The 21,312-nt window shown below is 35.8% G+C and overlaps 1 protein-coding gene across 2 annotated transcripts in view; it reads left to right on the top strand.

Annotated features, from left to right (window-relative positions):
• Positions 1-2,578: 2,578 nt before the first annotated feature.
• LOC136040345 (uncharacterized) overlaps positions 2,579-21,312 on the top strand; it is an 85,962-nt gene continuing 67,228 nt past the window's right edge. Inside the window, exon 1 of one of the 2 annotated variants that reach the window (XM_065724587.1) lies at positions 2,579-2,700. In XM_065724587.1, coding sequence (XP_065580659.1) covers positions 2,691-2,700 — 10 coding nt within the window. In that variant the 5' untranslated portion in view covers positions 2,579-2,690. Of the gene's footprint in view, positions 2,701-15,823; positions 15,911-21,312 lie in introns of those variants that run through there. The other variant, XM_065724584.1, reaches the window with a different exon arrangement.

The raw sequence follows: 21,312 nt of genomic DNA, 5'->3' as shown, positions 1-21,312 counted from the left end.
AGCAAACCCTATTATGTAATAAACACCTGCATGATGAAGAAAATTAATAACACTTGTGTCTTGAGGGGATCACCAATAACCTTCTTCGTGATATTCAATCATCAAAGAAGAAAAGAGTAGCGGCTATGTGTGTCTTTAAAACCAGTGAGGGGACACTACTAACAAGTTCATTAGTTTGTATCTGGGTGATACTGATATAAAATAACCAAGAAACTAGCCAGACTAATTTTTTCAACAGTTAATCATGACACTTCCAAATAGCATACCGGGAAAATGTCTATTAGATCTATTTGAGTCATGTCTGCAACAGCAATCTAGACAACACTTTAAATGTAGTTTATTATTCAATGCAAAGCAATGACATCTTTTATTTTCTCCAGTTCATTCCTATATGTGTCCATACACAGCAGCGACTCCAACCTCTTCTCTGACATTGTGCTACTCACTGCAGAACACGTTCTGTCGACCTTGGAGAACAGTCTTTTTATCTCGCATGTTGACACTGGAAGGATCACAAGGATTGTGAGAAAAACAAATATTTGGGGAAAATCTTCTCCTAATAGCCGTTGATACCCAAAATGGCCATTTTCAGCCGTTACAACATTCGACCAATGGTTCTGCTACATCTGGAAATCAATTTTCAATTCTGTTTGCTTACCACTAAAAAGGTCCGTGTACTTCTCGCAGCTTTCCTTGAGAGCGTCCCAACTTTTGCTGTGAATAACTACTAGGATTGATGATGACCGTTTCTAGAAATCAGCAAAATGGGAGCAAAATCTATCCGTGAAATGAAGTAGCATGGCATCCAAGGCGTGGATAAATGCCATCATATTCTAGTGGCCTTCTAGAACCATATTAGGTACTCCTTTTCGGCAGACAGAGTGTGAGGCTTTGCGTCGTTGGACGACCTTCATGGCAGCATTAACTTTTTGTCCATGTTCGTGAGACCGAAATCGGTTTTCTGCACGATTCCGGATTTCTTCTAATGATGCTTTTACACTGCTTATAGGTCCTAAGGCTCTCAAAAGATTATCGTCCTTGAATTGAAGCGACTCCACTAATTTTTCATAACCCTGTCCGATCAATGTGTATGATTTCTCAATACTGGAACGCAGTGCATATGCTTTACTGCTGGTCACCCGGTCCTGCCATCCTTCCATCCATCTCCTGGAGAGAAGAAATAATCAACGAAAAAGAATCCAAAAACCCCCTCTCTACAAATCTTGTAGTACAGAGAAAAATGAGGGTCTCAGCGCTAGCGTTGTCTGATATCAGACATTTTTTTAGGAACCCTGTCCGTTTCGCACTAGTGCTAAAATGACAGATTGTTCCTCGCACGAGATTTTTTGCATTTTTTGGAATCGGGACGGCTACTATCTTCTAGGATGAAAGATTGGTGACATGCCTCACACAATGAAAATAATCAGCTAGTTGACTTTGACAATTTATTACTCCCTCAGTGCCACTTTCCAATCATGACATGACAGCCACTTTGTCAAGACCTTGGACGGCGCACTTTGTCCTGCCTAAGCCGGATTTGGTGACTTCACATGAAAGCAGCTTGCCGAACTTTTTGCCATTAAGCTTGTCTTCAAAATTTTTGGCTGTTGTTGTCTTCTTTATCTTAAGAGATTCCCGGTAAGGTTTGAAAGGTGTCGACTACGGCATCGGGATCTTCTCAAATCACGTAGCCTTTTCCGACTTGTATACAAAAAGACACAAAACTACCATGAGTTTACTTGTCTGTCTAATCGGAACGATTTGAGAACTTAAGAAGTCCAAATTATTCAGAAAAGGAAAAACATTAAGGGTTTGGTGTCTTCTTACTGGCGAATCCAACGACAGACAGACAAGGGAGCTCATGATAGTTGTGTGTCGTTCTATTATCGACTTCTAAAATGAGCTCTGAGCACGTAAAAACTATGAAATATCTGCTCACATTACAAGAAAGATTGCCTTGGTGCGTAGCCCAGTGTGAACACGGCTAATTTAAGTGTCAATTCCAAAATCGAATTTGTCTTTTCCATAGATTAAGAATCAAAGGCCCAGGATCTCGCCAGTGGTACGACTCACAGAAAATAGTAATACGATACCAACTTATTTTCTCTTGTGAATTGCTGCCTTGAAAACGAGAGTTTAGCTTTTGAATTTAAATTTTACTGTAAGTAAATTTAATACAAAACAATAGGGGAATTTATCTGATAAAAAGAGCACGGGCCCTAACGGTTGGTTTCATACTCAACGAATTTTGTATATTCTGAATGGCCATGTAAAGCATGATTTCTAATATATACCGATATCCTTTTTTGGCTACTACTACTACGGGTAACTTTTTGATAACATTTTATTACCGCAAACTGTATGATTATAATTTGAACGTTGTTAATTTGAACGTTTCGTTCCACATAAAGAATGAACTTTCATATGCGGACAGATTTACATTGCTGAAAAACAATAAGAAAATGTTTTCCATATTGGCAAATCCCAAGTACTTTATTTAAAGGAACTTAATTCGAACCCACGAATTTTTCAGAAGATACTCTACTGGATCTATCGCAAATAAAACAGTTTTTTTTATAAACATTGGCTATAGTCTATTCAAAAATAACTCAAATTTTTAAATAGATCTAGAAAAGGATTAGTCTCCCAAAATTCTCCTGGTAAAATATTTTGCCAAAGGATTCCTTAGTATGACAACAGGTAATAATTAACGTATCTACAAGGAATACAGCCCGGGAGGAGGCGGGTGGGTGGACAACACCTTTCTGGAATAATCTAATCTTTTATATTGATTCCACAATTCACTATGTGGTAATTGCTAACAAATTCCAAAAAAAAACTAAAGTGGATTTGTTTTGTTTTTTACGCAAGGGCGTAAAACATAAAAAAAAATGTAAAATGCGAGTAGAATTTTTATTAGTTTTTAAAGGAAATAAATGCTCATAAAATGAAAATGAAAAAATTATATAATTTAACTTTATATAAGAAATTCGGGTTTGAGATGGTGCAAAATTATCATTAGTAAAGTAGTTGGGAGTACTTATTTTGAATATAATGTAAGTCAAGCATTGAAAGGAAATCGGGCTTGGACTGGAAATACCTGCATATAAACCTTTTTTAATGTCTCAATATCGAGTATCCTAAATGTCACTTTTAAAGTGGGCAAAAATCTAGTCAATAAATGGTTGCAAGTCCACCAAGACTAATGGCTATTTCCAGTGGTAGAAAAAAATTAATATGTTTTTTTTTTGGGGGGGGGGGGCATTGGCGAAACCTGTGCTCACCCAATTTGTATTTTTAACAATCAATCCCTATAATAATTGTAACTTTCAGCTTCTGTGTGGGCGAAGACCCTTCTAACCTCCCCCTGGAAATAACACCGGCCTTTAACTTCTGTTTATATATGATATAAAACTCTACATGTGATATGGTGAGTCGATCCTAAAGAGTTATTAAATATAAGAAAACAAGTTTTCTGAAATGAAAGTAAGGAGCGACATTAAAACTTAAAACGAACAGAAATTACTCCGTATATGAAAGGGGCTTTTCCCCCTTATATACAGATTGAGGAGCATCCTAATCAAAAAGTACCCGAAACCCTAAAACGTTAAGCCTTAGCCTAATAATTATTAAATTAATTTTTTTTTAACTGCAAGTAAGGAGCACCATCTGAAAACCAACAGAATTTATTCTGTATATAAAAGGGGTTGACCCCTCCTCAACGCCTGGCTCTTTACCCTAAAGTTTAACTCTTTCTCACAACTCCACTTTTAAAACAATAAAAACTTTAGCGTAAAGAGCGAGGCGTTGAGGAGGGGTCAACCCCTTTTATATACGGAATAATTTCTGTTCGTTTTAAGTTTTCATGTCGCTCCTTACTTGGAGTTAAAAAACCTTGTTTTTTTATTTAATTTATGAACATTTTAAAAAAAAGGCATGTTTTGATTTTGGCTCACTACACATGAATAATTCAAACGAAATTTACATTTTTTTGGGGGTGGGGGGGCTAAATGGCTGTCTCATAGTTTTGATCGGAAGATTTTGATAAAAAAAGAGGAGGGCGAGGAGGCCTAGTTGCCCTCCAATTTTTGGCTGCTTAAAAATGCAACTAGATTTTTGTTTTTTACGAACGTTTTTGTTAGTAATAAACATACGTACCTTACGAATTAACTTACGTAACGAACTTCTATATTTGTGTACTTTTATTACGTACATGAGGTGGCTCGCCCCCTAGTCAATACCTTGCTCTTTACACTAAAGCTTGAATTTTGTCCCAATTCTTTAAGAATGGCCCCTGAATGCAAAAGTCCGTAGAATAAATAATCAAAACTAATAAAAATACTTTAGCGTGAAGAGCGAAGTATTTTGGAGGAGATGAAACCCCTTATTTACGTAGTAATTTCTGTGATTTTTAGGTTTTAATACTGCTTCTTACTTCCAGCTGAAATTTTTTTAGGTATTTTTTCGTTGTTTTTTAAAATAATGCTAGAAAATCCTGCAGCCCCTACATGGAAGTTCTCTTCCCTCATGATAAATTACTCCATGGAAAGATTCTCCCACGTAACCCCCTCCCTACCCCACCACCACAAAAGTCCCCCTGAAAACGTCAGTACACTTCATAATTAACAATAACTGTGTGCAAACAATGGTCAAAGTTTGTAACTTGCAGCCCCTCCCCCGGGGACTTTGGGGGATTAAGTCATCCCCAAAGACATAGTTATTAGGTTTTGACTAAGCTAAACAGAATGGCCATCTCAAAATTTTGATCTGGTGAAGTTGGGGAAAATGTGCGTCGGAGGTACCCTCCAATTTTTTTGGTTACTTAAAAAGAGCACTAAAAATTTCAACTTCCGTTAGAATGAGCCCTCTTGTGACATTCTAGGACAACTTGGTCGATGCGATCACCCTTGGGGAAAAACAAAACAAAAAAACAAACGAACACGCATTCCATGATCGTTTTGACCGTGATTCTGGCAAAAAATACAAAATTCCACATTTTTGTCGATAGAAGCTTGAAACTTCTACACTATTATTTTCTGATACGCTGAATCTGATGGTGTGATTTTCGTTAATATTCTATGACTTTTAGGGGGTGTTTTCCCCTCTTTTCTAAAATTAAACAAATTTTCTCTGGTTCGTAACTTTTGATGGGTGAGACTAAACTGGATGAAACTTATATATTTAAAATTAGCATTAAAAAGCGATTCTTTTGAAGTAACTATTGATGTCAAAACTCCGTTTTTTTAGAGTTTTGGTTACTATTGAGCCGGGTCGCTCCTTACTAGTTTGTTACCATGAACAGTTTGATACATATTAACAACTTAATTACTATAAACAACGTGTTCTTTTGTGCAGTTGCATTTTCACCGCTACTTCAGATTAAATAAAAAAACAAGTTTTTCAACCGCAAGTAAGGAGCGACATTAAGACTTAAAACGAACAAAAATTATTCCGTATATGAAAGGGGTTGTCCCTTCGCAACGCCCCGCTCTTTACGCTAAAGTTTGACTCTGTCACAACTCTACTTTCAAAAACAATAAAAAAAACTTTAGCGTAAAGTGATAGGTGTTGCGGAGGGACAAACCCTTTCATATATGGAATGATTTCTGTTCGTTTTAATTTTTAATGTCGCTCCTTACTTGCGTTTAAAAAATTGTTTTTTATTTATTTAATTTCTGAACTTTTTTGAATTAATGCATGTTTAGATTTTGGCTCACCGCACATGAATAGTTAAAACGAAATTTATATAATATTTTTTTTTTTGCTAAATGGCTTTGTAATAGGTTTGATCGGACGATTTTGATAAAAAAGGGTGGGGGAGGAGGCATAGTTGCCCTGCTGTTTTTGGTTACTAAGAAATGCAACTAGATTTATATTTTTCACAAACGTTTTTGTTAGTAATAAACATACGTACCTTGCAATTTAACGTATATGATGGATATTTTATTACGCATACTAGGGGGTTTGTACCCCTCGTCAATACCTCGCTCTTTACACTAAAGCTTGAATTTTATCCCAAATCTTCAAGGATGACCCCTGAATGACAAAGGTCGTAGAATAAATAGTTGAAATTACTAAAAATACTTTAGCGTAAAGAGCAACGTATTGTAGAGGAGACGAACCCCCTTATATACGTAATATTTTATGTTTGTTCTAAGTCTTAATGCTACTTATCACTTCCTGGTGAAATTTTTTTTATTAATTTTCTCATTATTATTTTTTAAATAATGCTAGAGAATCCTGCGCCCCCTTCATGGAAATTCCCTTCCCTCATGATAAATTCCTCCATGGAAAGATCCTCCCTCGTAACCCCTTCCCCCGACCAATCCCCACCCCAACGCGAAAATTTCCCGTGAAAACGTCTGTACACTTCATAATAACCATTACTATATGTAAACAATGGTAAAAGTTTGTAGCTTGCAGCCCCTCCCCCGGTGACTGTTTGGGATTAAGTCGTCCCCAAAGACATAGTTATTTGGTTTTCGACTAGGTTGAAAAGAATGGCTATCTCAAATTTTGATCCGGTGACTTTTGGGGAAATATATGCGTGGGAGGGGGCCTAGGTGCCCTCCAATTTTTCAGTTACTTTAAAAGGGCACTAGAACTTTTAATTTCCGTTAGAATGAGCTCTCTTGCGACATTTTAGGACCACTTTAGGACCACTGGGTGGTTATAATCTCCCCTGGAAAAAAAACAACAAATAAACACGCATCCATGATCTGTTTTCTGGCAAAAAAATTTCAAAATTCCACATTTTTGTAGATAAGAGCTTGAAACTTTTACAGTTTGGTTTTCTGATACGCTAAATCTGATGGTGTGATTTTCGTTAAGATTCTGTGACTTTTAGGAGGTTTTTCCGCTATTTTCTAAAATAATGTAAATTTACTCAGGCTCATAACTTTTAATGGGTAAACACTAAACTTGATGAAACTTAAATATTTAAAATAAGTATTAAAATGTGATTCTTTTGATGTAACTATTGGTATCAAAATTCCGTCTTATAGAGTTTCTATTACTATTGAGCCGGGTCGCTCCTTGAAACAGTTCGTTACCACGAACTGTTTTAGTTGGCTTTTCGTTCGTTTTTACTTGTTAGAGTTTGTGGTTTTATACTTTAGACTTTTAATTACGTTTTGTTTTTTGTTTTTGCATTTGCGACGACAGAACGAAGGTCTTGGCAGAAATATCAGGATTATATTTTGTTTATTCTTTCTTCCTTTTCTTGTTACATCAGTTGAGTTTATCAAATTAGTCATTGAGGTTTAAAAAAAGGGTTATTCAAATGGAAATATCAAGTTTCATTTCCATTTTTCCGTAAAAAGAGAAATTGCACCTAAAACAAAACCGTTTTCTGGTATTCCACTTGGAGTGTACAAAAGCGAAAGGTTTTTTAAAGAAGATAAATTAAAAGCCAAACTTGAGAATCCTGGTCATTTGAATTAAAGGGTCTTTTTGGAGGACGGGAAGGAGTGAAATAATTCAGGACTATTTTATTTTTATGCCTCAATTTTCCCTTTTTATGGTAAGGGTTGGGGAAGGGATGTATGTATTAGTGACATGTCTTCTAGAAACCTTAGGTGTCCTTAACCTTTTTCTTTTTAATTTCAAATTGGAGAATTTACCGCCATTTTTGAATTTATCCTGTTTAACAGATAAACTTGACAACTTATTTGTCGCTCCCTATATGCGCGCCTCTGTGTATATAAGAGGTAAATATAGAGGGAAAACTAAACCCCCTGAAAATCATCGAGATTTCTTCTGTTTTCTTTGAATGGTGGCTCTAAACAAGTTTTTAAAGTGAGGCTTTACTTTTTCTGGAGTGAGAGGGGGGATTCAAACATAGATGTCAAGAAAGTTTAAAATTTGGAATTTATTTGTCTATTTGGGAGGAAAGGACCTTCTGAAGCTCCTTATTTTGAAGATTTATTGAGAAGTAACGCCTTAAGAACGGATTGGAGCAAATCCTCCTAATGTTCCAGGAAAATTTGTAGCCTATATTTGAAAATTCAACAATTAGTATCACATGAATTCTTTTTCAACCTGTCTTCTTAATAAAATCAAGTTAATGATTTTATTTAAAAATGTTTCGAGGATCGTAATTATCCCTGAAAATCAATCCCTCAAAATGTTAATTAGAAGGGAGGGGCGAAATATGAAAAACCAACTATCGGGCAATCTAATTCACGGTTCTCAAGCCGGATTCCTCAAATATTTTTGTGTAGTCCCCCTCATACGGAGGATAACCGTTGATGTGACACTAAAATAAAAAAAAAACTAAATAAACAATTTTCAATCAAAAGTGAATAGTACAAAACGAATTAATAGTCAAAATTTTGACTCTTAAGTGAATTAAGTTATATTTTGATACTTTTTTCAATTCTTACGGCTAAAATACCAAAAACGACATTTTCAATTAAAATACCCCAACATATATTTTTAAATCTATGAGGTAAAGAGTCATGAGATTAAATCTATGAGGTTAAATCTATGAGGTAATTTTATAAAACCAAAGAGGGGGAAAAGTTGGAGGATAATTATCCCACCCCCAGTACTTGTCGACAGCAATTTGGCAATCGCTGAGGCATAATTGTTGTTATGCAGAAGATAGTTGTAGAATACGGCATTGTACGATACAAAAAAAATACAATAAAAAGTTGTAAAATGTGGCATTATAAGACAAAAATGACATAAAGCTACATATTAAGAACGCTAGAACTGTAAGTTGTGGTTTAAATATTCTTCTCTCAATATTTTATGAGAGGAACAAAATAAACAAAAAGTAATGTAAAATAAATAAGCAAATAATGCCCTGTCTCCGATCGTCCGTCTGGCGTAATTTTAAGAAAGCTGTGGTAAGGATGGGCTTTCCCCCAAAAGACATTTGGCGGTCAACTTGCAAAAACTGCTCCTCACATGCTGTCTATTACAATAGCCGGTTTGAAAAAAAAAAGGAAAATTAACTAGTTTTATTTTGAATTACTCATCGAGTCATTAGAATAGCACAACTAATGAGTTGCGCTTGTCAATAGGGCTGGACTGAGGACTGAGGGCTGGGGGACTGAGGGCTGGCTGCTCCATTACTTTTTTAAACAGGGGTAGGTCTGTTTGTTCTAACACTGCTTTTAGATGGTACCTAAGACTTGGTTTTGTTTGCTGAAAGTATGATTCAGTAATTGGTATTAAAATATTATATTTCAGCCTAATCATGTATGTAAATTATGACGAACAATGAATTTTTTATCTAAGGCTTTGATTTTTATTACCAAGCAATAAAATGAATACGTAATTTGTTTGAATATCGGTTTGCGTTTGGTTAAAGGACGTGATTTTCCAGTGCTTAATTTTGATGGGATTTTACTGCTAGAACTTTCTTATTCTTTTTTGTTTAGGTTATATTAATCGATTTTGGGCTTATTCGCATCTTTTGAATGCCCCAGACACTGGAAAGTAAACTAAAAGTTATACACAAATCAAACGTGGTGGGTATTAGTAGAATATCAACAGAATTATTAGGGGGAGGGGTAGGCTACCTGGAACCACAAAAATTATGTTTTTGGGCTCAAATTAGAGATTTAAGGTCCTTCAGATTAATATCCAGGGAAGCTTTATTCCCTAACCTTCATCCCCATAGAAAAATATGTTTGGACTATGCTCGCAATTTGGACATAGAAAGGGAGAACAATTCCCCCCAGAAAAGATTCTGCTCGTAAAAATAAAGATTAGCTCCAAGTGTTTACCTGCACAGAGGTAGGAGCAGTATCCCCATAAGGCTTTCCACGGGAGCCTTATCCTTGGATTCCGCGGGAGCGTTATCCTTGCTTTCCAAGAGAGCGCTGTCCCACCATTCCATGCCAGCCAGCTGGTGTTCATTATGTCTTAGGGATTGTTTTCTAGGAGACACAGGTATTAATTATGTCATATGCAATGTTTTATTTCACGATTTCTTTAGTTCTTACCTAATAGTTTCTCTGATTCTTAAAAAAACTTACGAATGCAAGGTGGTAAAAACCTTCAGTGCTCACTAGTAGGGATCCTTCAAGACGCCGACCCCTAGCAAGCAATTCAACCATGCCCCTTGCATTAAATTAAAGGGGCCCTAGCAACAAATTCCAATGGTTTCCATTTTACATTTCATCGGACCCCTAACCTAGCAACCGAGGCCTTAGAAACGCATTCCTATGGGGGCCCTAGCATCCACTTCCATTGGAGCCCTAGCATCCAATTCCAAAGGAGGTCCCTAGCGACAATTCCAACGGGGGCCCCTAGCAACCAATTACAACAAGGGGTCTAGAATCCAATTTCAACGGAAGTCCCCCGACAATGCCCCTCCCCCGACAATTCCAACGGTAGCCCGGCGATAATTCCAACGGGGGCTCTCTGGCAACCAATTTCACCGATAAGACGTTTTTCCAAGAAATTTCAAGATTTCTTTGGATGTCATGTAATAGGGGAACGTTTACTTATGTTAAGGATGACGCATTCACACGTAACTTGTTTCTTAAAGCCACATGGGAAATCCCCCGTTGTAACTGGGGGTAGTAACATAAGGAGTGCTGCTTAGTGGTGATGGAAACGCTGGTTGTTACATCATATTTTAAGAGATTTAATTTTCTTTCAACATATTTCTCTCAGGGAAGCTTTATATTCTAATGATTCCCCCTTAGGATTCAAAAGGGTATTTTCATCCAACGAAATGGAACGTTGACCAGGTAGACTATGAAAACCTTTCTAATATTTTGATTCGACTAATACATTCTACATGATGACCTATTGCAGGCAAAGATAATCATTTGTTTGCTTATACTAGAATGATTGAATGGTTCAGATGTTTCCAATATTTTCCATATGAGAGCTCAAAAACATCCCAATCCTACTGATTTTTTCTATAATATAGCAGAGGTTACATAGCATTGGTTTTAGATATTTAATTGCGTAAATAATTACGTATTGAAGTTTTATCCTGGATCAATAAATGTACAAAATACAAACTTTAGTATATACAAATTTTATTAGCAGAAAAAACGTTATAAAATCATGAAATCACAGAACGAATAATTAAAACTCGAAATAAGGGAGAAAACGTGAAAAAGCTTATAAAGGATAAAATATGAGCAAAAAGAACCATAAATTAAAGAATGATGGGGGTCCTAGCAACCAATTCCAGAGGAGAGGATTCATATTTGAGGTAAATGTAAAGTTTATTTAGAGCAATTTCTTAGACATGTTAATGAAAATCCCGCGTTTCTTTGAGCAAAGACTTTGCAACCCCACCGGTTTACAAGCGCACTGGTTCAGGTTGTTTTTATTTACAAACTAAATACAAATACAAAATTGGATGCCCAGCTGAAAGTCTGGGTCATATTACCGGGTAAATTTTGAATAATATTTTCTCTTCAAACTTGACATAATCTCTCTAGAGGTAAATTTAAGCCACATAAAGATATTTTTGAGGGCTTTTAATGAAAATGCCTCGTTTATTTAAGCAAAGACTATGCAGCACTGGTTGAAAAGCACAAATATGAATAATATTTTCTCTTCAAATTTCACATAATCTTTTTAGATATAAATTTAAGCCATATTGTTTTTGAGGGCTTTTAATGAAAATTCCTCATTTCTTACAGCCAAGACTAAGCACCCCCGGCTGAAAAAGCGCATATCTGAATACAATACTCTCTTAAATTTTCACATAATCTCGTTAGAAGTAAATATAAGCCACATTAAGACATTTTTGAGGGCTAAAAATAAAACTAACTTGTTTCTTTGACTGAACGTTAAATATCACTTCCCCTCTCAGTCAAAATTTCTTTTAACTCCTCCCAGCTTAACTTTAAGTTGTAGATCATGTTCGTCGAAACAATTCAAGCTACCGTGATAGTATATGCTATTCCTCCCTAGAAACCAATTCCAGAGGGAGAGAGTTGCTATTAGAGTTTGATTTAAATCTTATAGGGAGCTATTTCTGAGGGGTGTTAATCGAAATTTCTTATTCCTGAAAAATTTTTTAGGAATGATTAGGGGGTGTCATTGGGCCATTCGTAGTGTGACAAGGTGGCTTCAATCGACATGCTGTATCACGGAGGTCTGGCTTGCAAAAAAAATGAATCAATGGATTTAATACAGGATTTTTAGCAGAAAAATATCCAGAAAATGTATTAAGAATGATGAAGATTGCTAGAGGACCAGTCATAGTGTGAAACGATTGCATGATTTGACATTGAGTATCAAAGAGGTTTGGCTTGCAAAAAACACGAAGCTCTGGATTTAAATTATATTTTTTTAATGAAAATGTCTGGAAAATGTCTTAGAAATGGTTTAAGGGTTGCCAAGGGGCTAGTCATAGTGTGACACGGTTGTGTGAATCACCATGGTGAATCACGGAGGGGTGGCTTACAAAAACTATGAATCAATGAATATAAATCATATTTTAATCATGAAAATATATGGAAAATTTCAAAGGAGTTATAATATTTATCATCGGGATGCCATGGGGTAGCCACATATTGCCACGGTGGCTTGAATTGTTTGGATTAACAGGTATTTAAGCATAAATTTAAGGTACAGATGTTAAAAATATCGGCGGTGGGGTGACTGAAATCTAACACCCAGTCAAAGAAATGAGGTATTTTGCTTAGGGCCCCTCAGATATGTGTCTTAGTAAGGTTTAAATTTATCTCTAATAGCAACCCTCGTCCTCTGGTATTGGTTGCTAGGTTGCGCTAGCCACATGTTGTCACGGTGGCGTGAATGTTTGGACAAACAAGATCTACAGCTTAAAGTTAAGCTAAAAGATTTTAAAAGAATTGTTTCGACTGATGGGTAGTGAAATTTAACACTCAGTCAAAGAAATGAGGCATCTTCATCAAAAGCCCTCAAAATACCTTATTATGGGTCTAACGGGATCATGTGAAACTTGAAGAGAAAATATTATTCAAGTGTGCTTGTCAACCGGGGTTCCTAATTTCGGCTCAAAGGAACGAGGCAACTTAATTAAAAGCCATGAACAATATCTTAGTGTAACTTATATTTGCCTCTAATGAGATTGTCTGAAATTTGAAAAGACATTATCATTCATATGTGCACTTGTAAACCGTGGGGTATAGTCTTGACTCAAAGAAACAAGGTATTTTCATTAAAAGCCCTCAAAAATATCTTATTGTGGCTTAAATTTATCCCTAACGAGACTATGTGAAACTTGAAGAAAAAATATTGTTCAAATTTGTGCTTTTCAACAGTGATACATAGATAAATAGTCTTGGCTTAAACAAACAGCACGTTTATTAAAAGCTCTCAGAAAGAGATCTTAATAGGGCTTAAAGCTAACTCTAATACCAATCCTTCCCTCTGTAATTGGTTGCCAGGAACTCCACCTTTCTTTAACTCATGGTTCTTTTTGCTTATATTTTATCCTTTATAAGCTCTTCATGTTTCGTTTTTCCATTTGTTGAGTTTTAACTACTCTTTCTGTGATTTCATGACTTTATAACGTTTTTCTATAAATAAAATTTGTATGCACAAAGTTTGTATTTTTTAGATTTATTGATCCAGGATAAAACTTCAATATGTAATCATTCACACAATGGAATATATAATGCTTTGTAACATCTTCTATAAAAATTAACTTGTCTAGGTGACCTTAGAACATTAATAATGCTTTAGCATTCAGGTGTATCTAATATAGCAAAACTCAAATGGATTGGGACGCTTTTGTGCTCTTATGTGGAAAAGGTTGGAAACATGCGAACCATTTAATCACTCTAGTATGCACGAACAGGATATTCTCCTTGTGTGCAATAGGTTATCATGTAGAATGTATTTGTCGAATCAAAATATTGGGATTGTTTTCATAGCCCATCTAATTAACATTCAATTCCATTGAATGGAAAAACCCGTTCAAATTCTAATGGGGACAAAAATCATAGGGATATAAAGGTTCCCTGAGAAATTTCATTGGAAGAAAATGACATTTCTTAGAGTATTATGCATCACCCCATTTGTCCATCATCACAACATAACATTCCTTATACGTGCTATCCCAATGTACAACCGAGGATTCCCAAGAGGGCCTTAAGAAACAAGTTACATGGGAATGCGTCATCCTTGACATAACTAAACATTCTCCTATCGCATAACATCCAAAGAAACTTGAAACTTCATGAACAAACGTCTTGTTGGTGAAATTGGCTGCTAGGGAGCCCCTGATAGAATTGGATGCTAGAGTCCCCTGTTGAAATTGGATGCTGGGGACCTCGTTTGAGTTACTCACTATGGGCCCCCGTCGGAATTGGATGGTAGGGATTCGGTGGAATTGGATGCTAAAGCCATGATGGCTAGGTCAGGGGCCCGGTGAAATAGGATTTTAGGGCCACCAATGAAAAAGGTTGCTAGGGTTCCCTAGTGAAATTGGATGTTATGGCCCACCAGTGGTTAGGTTAGGAGGCCCCCCCATGAAATTGGATGATATGGGCCCCATTGGAATTGGATGCCGGGACCCCAGTCGGATTGAATGCTAGGAGCCTGGTGGAACTGCTCGCTAGGGGTTTGGCGTCTTGAAGGTTCCCCGCTAGCGGGCCCTGAATGTTTTTACCACCTTATCTTAGTAATTTTTTTAAGAATGGGGATAGCTATTAGGTTAGAACTAAGGAAATCGCGAAGAAAACATTCCTTATAACGTAATTAACACCTGCAGCTCTTTAAAAACATTTCTTATGACGTAATTAACACCTGCCGGCTGTCATGGAATGACGGGATAGGGTTCCCGTGAAAAGCAGGGATAATGCTCCCATTGAATCTAGAGATAGGGCTCCCCGGAATTCAGGTATAGGGCTCCCATGGAAAGCTTTATGGGGATACTAGTTGTAGGGGTAGCAGACACTCCCTCAGGAAAGAGATTATTCTGATTGAGAAAGTTAGCTATCTCTCTCGTTTATGGGATAGCGGTCAAATATGCCAAGGAGGAGTAAGAGAGGAATAAAATGGACTGGCAGCCTTTTTGGATTTGAGCCTAAAACTTGCAAAATACTTTTATTTTTAAGCCATTTGACTATTTGAAGTCTTTCAGGTAAAAGAGGGGGCTGACTAAGAAAAACTTATATAAGGCCAGTGTAAGGGTCTCTGTCTTTTATGACAATCAGAATATTTGACAGGAGATTTAGGAACTGCCCAATCCTTTACCACTAGATATCTTATTAATTTACCGATGGTTGTATAGAAAGGCTCACATGGAAAGTTGAAAGGCCAAATGGGTAGCAGAAGGAGTTGCATTTGGGGGGTTTTCAGCCAAATTCAATTTCAGAATAGTATGAAGAATTTCTGTTGAAGATAAAACAATCAGAGGTTTACCACTGAGGACATGATATGAATTCAGACTTTTTTAATTTATTTGTCTTCTGTAATCTTTTTACCTTCCAAGTATTACACAATATTCTAGAATCACCTGCAAAATTTGTAGTAAACAAAAAATAAATCGCAAACACAACTTTTAATTCAACAGTCCTGGTATAAATACAAATAAGTCAATTCTTAGGTCACACCATCTATAGTGAATCACCTCTCCTGCTTAACCGTCTTGATAGCAGAATTTCCTGCTTATGATAAACACCATCTATAGTGAATCACCTCCCCTGCTTAACCGTCTCGATAGCAGAATTTCCTGCTTATGATAACTAGGCTATTCGATTATGTCACTAAAAACACCTCGTTTCAAAATTTAAGATTGTTTGAATAATAAAAAAATGCATTCAAATTAGAGTTAGACAGGATAATATAAATATTCAGCACAGAACCGAGATTTGATTCGAATTGGTCGAGATAAGAAAACAGTTAAATTTTTGTCCCAGCTTATAAGGATTCTTGAGCTTTATCAAAAGGAAGAAAGGAAAGATTATGACGGAACAGTTTATCAAATCGCAAGGTAAATTTTAATATAAAATTTTTTGTATATCATAGAAAATAATTGTTAGAGTAAAAAATGAATTTGGGAAATTTTTAAGGGTTCAGGGTGCAAACATAGGAGGGAAAATTGATGTTAAAAAGACAAAGCAACTAAAATTCAGAAACTTATAAGTGGGAATAGGCTATGGTAGGTAACGATAAGAATGACCAACTCAGGGGTGTAACTAACGGGATAGTAATATTGTGGTAGTAATAGCGGTACTTGTCTATTACATAAAACACTCGAGAAGAGAAGTTTGGCTGATGCTAATGAAAACAAAAATGTGATAAAAACAGAATACTTTATTAACAAAACTGTGAAAACTATGACTTGGAAATATGCTCCAGGAACGAAGTGTTGCACTTCCAAAATTTTGCTTCTCGTAAAACTACAAAGCCATGGTGTGTCCATTGATATAGTGTTTTGTTTTTTGCAACATCCCCTTATCCTGGAAAAAAATAACTGCATGTTCTTCGGTCCGTGGCAAATCCCAACTTTTTGAACATCCATGGTGAGATATTATATCCTATCGCTAGTCAAAGCAAACTAACCGATGTCCTCAAGAATCGCATTTGTCATGAACTAAAATGAACTAGGTCAAGAATCGTGTTAATAATGAACTTATCTTTGTCTTTGAGACGGTCAGCCAACGCTGAAGCTCCCAATTTAATAATTCACAAATGATCTTCACAATTTTGATAATTAAGTATTCTATTTTCATCATATCATATTGTCTCCAAAATTCACTTCTCAACTTTGTTTTATATAATAGACAAGTACCGTAATAGTAAGAGAAGCCTCAGCAAATGATATTGTCCTGGGGTATTGAAAACCCTACTTAGACCTCTGGACTAGCAATATAGTTACTTTCACTTTTGATTTTCAAATAACAATGATTCGAGAATGATGATCATATTTGAAAAATAGTATACCCCTTTAAATGTTCACCTGGTGGGAGGGAGCACAAATATTAAAAGGTAATTTGAGAGTCATCATTTTCAAGCTTTAAAAGGGAGCTTTAATTTTAATTTTAAACTCTTTGACTAGTTGAAGTCTTTGGAGTAAATCAGGGCCGACTAAGTAAAACCTGTATATAGCCTGTATAAGGGTCGCTGTAGTTCACATATAGCATTCATTCAGTTCACAAATAGCATTCATTCAGTTTTGATAAAAGTTTTTATAAAACAAGAATGCATTCGAGGTAAATACTCCTACTTTGCGTCGGACCGTTCATTTAGTGTTAAGCAAGGTTAATTTGCTGTCGAAATTTTTTGGATAGATTCAGATGCCAATATTGCTCCAAGTGAGTAATTAAAGGAGTTTTATCTGGTAGTATATTTCTACAGTCTATTTTTCTTGGAGTTCAATTAGTATTTTGCATAATGGGAGGAAAGAGGCGGAAGAACAAATCTGACAAATCTGACAAATCTTTTCTTACATCTAGTCCCATGGAATGAATCTCATTGAAATCAGTAGCTGATAATTTGAGTCTAGTTTTACAGACTGTTAAAGAAAGTTCAACTACGTTAAATGAGCTGAATGTTAATTTTAAAGGATTAGAACAAAGGATTTCTAAGATCGAAGAATCTGTATTGGAATCGAAATTGGAGGTGGAAGGTATTAATCCTAAAGTGGTCAGCCTTAAGACAGAAACCAAAGATTTGAAGAGTCACATTTCAGTGCTGGTTGATGAAAATTCTTTACTGAAATTGCAGTTATCTAGCCTAAAGCATACAATAGTGAAAATGGAAAGTAAAGAAACAGATAAAATATTCTAGTATGGAACGAGGCAGCGTACGATTCTGGAAAAGCTAAGGCGATTTTCGATAGTATAATTTCGTCTACCAGTGTTTTCACAAACTTTGACCAGTGTTTACATATAGTAATGATTATTGGGAAGTGTACAGACGTTTTCAGGGGGATTTTATTTTGTTTGGAGGGTGGGGCTGAAGGGAGGGGGCTATGTTGGAGGATATTTCCTTGTAGGAATCTGTCACGGGGGAAGAAAAATTCAAGGAAAAGGGGGCATGATTTTCTAGCATTACTATAAGAAAACAATGAAAAATAAACATGAAAACGTTTTTCAATTGAAAGGAAGGAGTAGTATTGAAACTTAAAACGAACAGAGATTATTACGCATATGAGGGGTTCTAAAAATACTTTAGCATAAAGAGTGAGGTATTTAGGAGGAGATAAACACCTCGCTCTTCATGCTAAAGTATTTTTAGTAATTTCAACTATTTATTCTACGGCCTTTCTGATTCAGGGGTCATTCTTAAAGAATTGGGACAAAACTTAAGATTTAGTGTAAAGGGCGAGGTATTAACGAGGATACAAACCCCCTTGTATACATAATAAAAATATAAGATTATGAAAGTTTGTTACGTAAGTTGCTAATTTATAAGTTACGTATATTTTTTACTAATAAGAACGTTCGTTAAAAATTAAAATTTCTAGTTGCCTTTTTAAGCAACCAAAAAATTGGAGGGCAACTAGGCCTCCTTCTCCACCGCTTATTTCTCAAAATCGTCTGATCAAAACTAAGAGAAAGCCATTTAGCCAAAAAAAGAATTAATATACAAATTTCATTTTAATAATTTATGTGCGGAGAGCCAAAACCAAACATGCATTAATTCAAAAACGTTCAGAAATTAAATAAAAATTACTAATTTTTTTAGCTGAAAGTAAGGAGCGACATTAAAACTTAAAACGAACAGAAATTACTCCGTTGTCCCCTCCGCAATCCCTCGCTCTTTACGCTAAAGTTTGACTCTTTGCCACAATTCTACTTTTTAAAACAATTAAAAGCTTTAGCGTAAAGAGCGAGGGATTGCGGAGGGGAAACCCATTTTATATACGGAGTAATTTCTGTTCGTTTTAAGTTTTAATGTCGCTCCTTACTTTCAGCTAACAAAATTAGTTTTTTTTTTATTTAATAGCATTAAAATGCATCAATTTTTGGTTGCTTAAAAATGCAACTAGATTTTTTATTTTTTTTAACGAACGTTTTTGTTAGTAATAAACATGCGTACCTTACGAATTAACTTGCGTAACGAACTTTTATATTTGTGTACTTTTATTACGTATATGAGGGGGTTCGCCCCCTCGTCAATACCGTGTTCTTACTAAAGCTTGAATTTTGCCCCAAATCTTTAAGACTGACACCTGAATCACGAAGGCCTTAGATTAAATAGTTCAAATTACTAAAAATACCTTAGCGTAAAGAGCAAGGTATTATGGAGGAGCCGAACCCCTTATATACGTAACTTTCGTTTAACTTTTAACGTTCGTTTTAACTTTTAATTCTGCTTATTTCTTCCAGATGAAAAAAATTATTGTTTTTCTCATTGTTGTTTTAATAATGCTAGAAAATCCTGCGCCCCCTTCATGGAAATTCTCTTCCCTCGTTAAAAATTCCTCCATGGAAAGATACTCCCACATAACCTCCTCCCCGAGATCCACACCAACCCGAACGTGGAAAGGTTCCCCTGAAAACGCTTGTACACTTCATAATTAACAACAACTATGTGTAAACAATGGTCAAAGTTTGTAACTTGCAGCCCCTCCCCCGGGGACTTTGGGGGGTTAAGTCACCCCCAAAGACTTGGTTATTGGGTTTTCGACTATGCTAAACAGAATGGCTATCTCGAAATTTTGATCCGGTGAAATTGGGGGAAAATATGCTTCGGAGGGGGCCTAGGTACCCTCCATTTTTTGGTTACTTGAAAAGAGCACTAAAAATTTCAGTTTCCATCAGAACGAGCCCTCTTGCGACATTCTAGGACAACTTGGTCAATACGATCACTCCTGGAAAAAAAACAACAAACAAATAAACACGCATCCGTAATCTGTCTTCGGGCCAAAATACAAAATTCCACGTGTTCGTCGATAGAAGCTTGAAACTTCTACAGTATTGTTTTCTGATATGCTGAATCTGACGATGTAATTTTCGTTAATATTCTATGACTTTTAGGGGATGTTTTCCCCTCTTCCTAAAATTAGACAAATTTTCTCAGGTTAGTAACTTTTGATGGGTGAAACTAAACTGGAAGAAACTTATATATTTAAAATCAGCAGTAAAATGCAATTCTTTTGAAATAACTATTGGTATCAAAACTCCGTTTTTTAGAGTTTTGTTTACTATTGAGCCGGGTCGCTCCTTACTAGAGTTCGTTATCACGAACTGTTTGAAAAATGAAACACCTCTCAGCTCATAATGTACAGTGATTGAAAAATTATAAAAATTTGCTTGTTAAAATTATTAGAATAAGTGAACAAATTTATTATGAAAATTCATTTAAAAATCAGATTCACCTCGGACTACACGGAAATTAATCAAGAAAAAATTGGGAACAATACTAAGACATCACACCCTGAAGTGATCATAAATGAAAATGGTGTTGAATTGAAGGGGAAGGATGTTGTTGCAGATTATTTTTGTTATTACTTTTCCCATATTAGTACTGCTGTTGAACTGGAATCCCCTGAATCTTTATTTGGTTCATATAAAGATTATCTACCGTCATCGGAAAATTCTAGTATGTTCCTGGCCCCTGTTACTTTCGGTGAATTTCAGAAAGTAATTATGAATTTAAAACGTGGTAATTCCCTAGGTCTAGATGGGCTCTCCACCAATATTCTGAAAGAACTTGCTTGTGTAATCCATCTCCCGTTGCTTCATATTTTAACGCATCTATATCATCAGGGATCTTTCCAGAAGTATGGAACTCTGCACGAGTTATTCTAATTCATAAAAAAGGCAAGATATAGGCAACTATCGCCCAATAGCTATGCTTTCTCCAATATATAAGGTTCTAGAAAAAATTATTCAAAAAAGAATTGTATGGTATTTTAATAAAAGGAATTTATTTACTAAAAAGTAGTTTGGATTCAGGTAAGGTCATTTCACTGAACAAGCTATTGCTGCGCTAATCTCAGAGATGAATGATTCACCAAACCATGATAATCATGTGTCAGCTCTCTGCTATGATATAAAAAAGGCATTTGATACGCTAAACCATGAAATTTTTATGGAGAAAATTAATAACACAGGTATTAGAGGTAAAGACCTAGATCTAATAAAATCTTACCTGCATGGTCGAAAAATTCAGGTAGAAATAAATGGACATCTGTCAAGCCATATCGTTATTGATGATATTGGAGTCCCCCAGGGATCGGTATTGGGACCATTACTATTTTTTATTTATATAAATGACCTCCCGAAGTGTTTATCCCAAGATAATAGCTTAGCAGTAATTTTGCACACGATACGGCTGTGGCAGTAAAAACTAAAACCCCATCTTTGTTGGTTGAGAAAATTGTGACAGCAATGAAATCTTTGAGTAAATGGTTTGCGTGTAACTACCTAGCTACACGCAAAC

This window comes from Artemia franciscana, chromosome 20 (assembly GCF_032884065.1).
Source record: "Artemia franciscana chromosome 20, ASM3288406v1, whole genome shotgun sequence".
NCBI lineage: Eukaryota > Metazoa > Arthropoda > Branchiopoda > Anostraca > Artemiidae > Artemia > Artemia franciscana.
The sequence above is the reverse complement of the archived record's forward strand: the minus strand, read 5'-3'. Positions and strand labels throughout refer to the sequence as shown.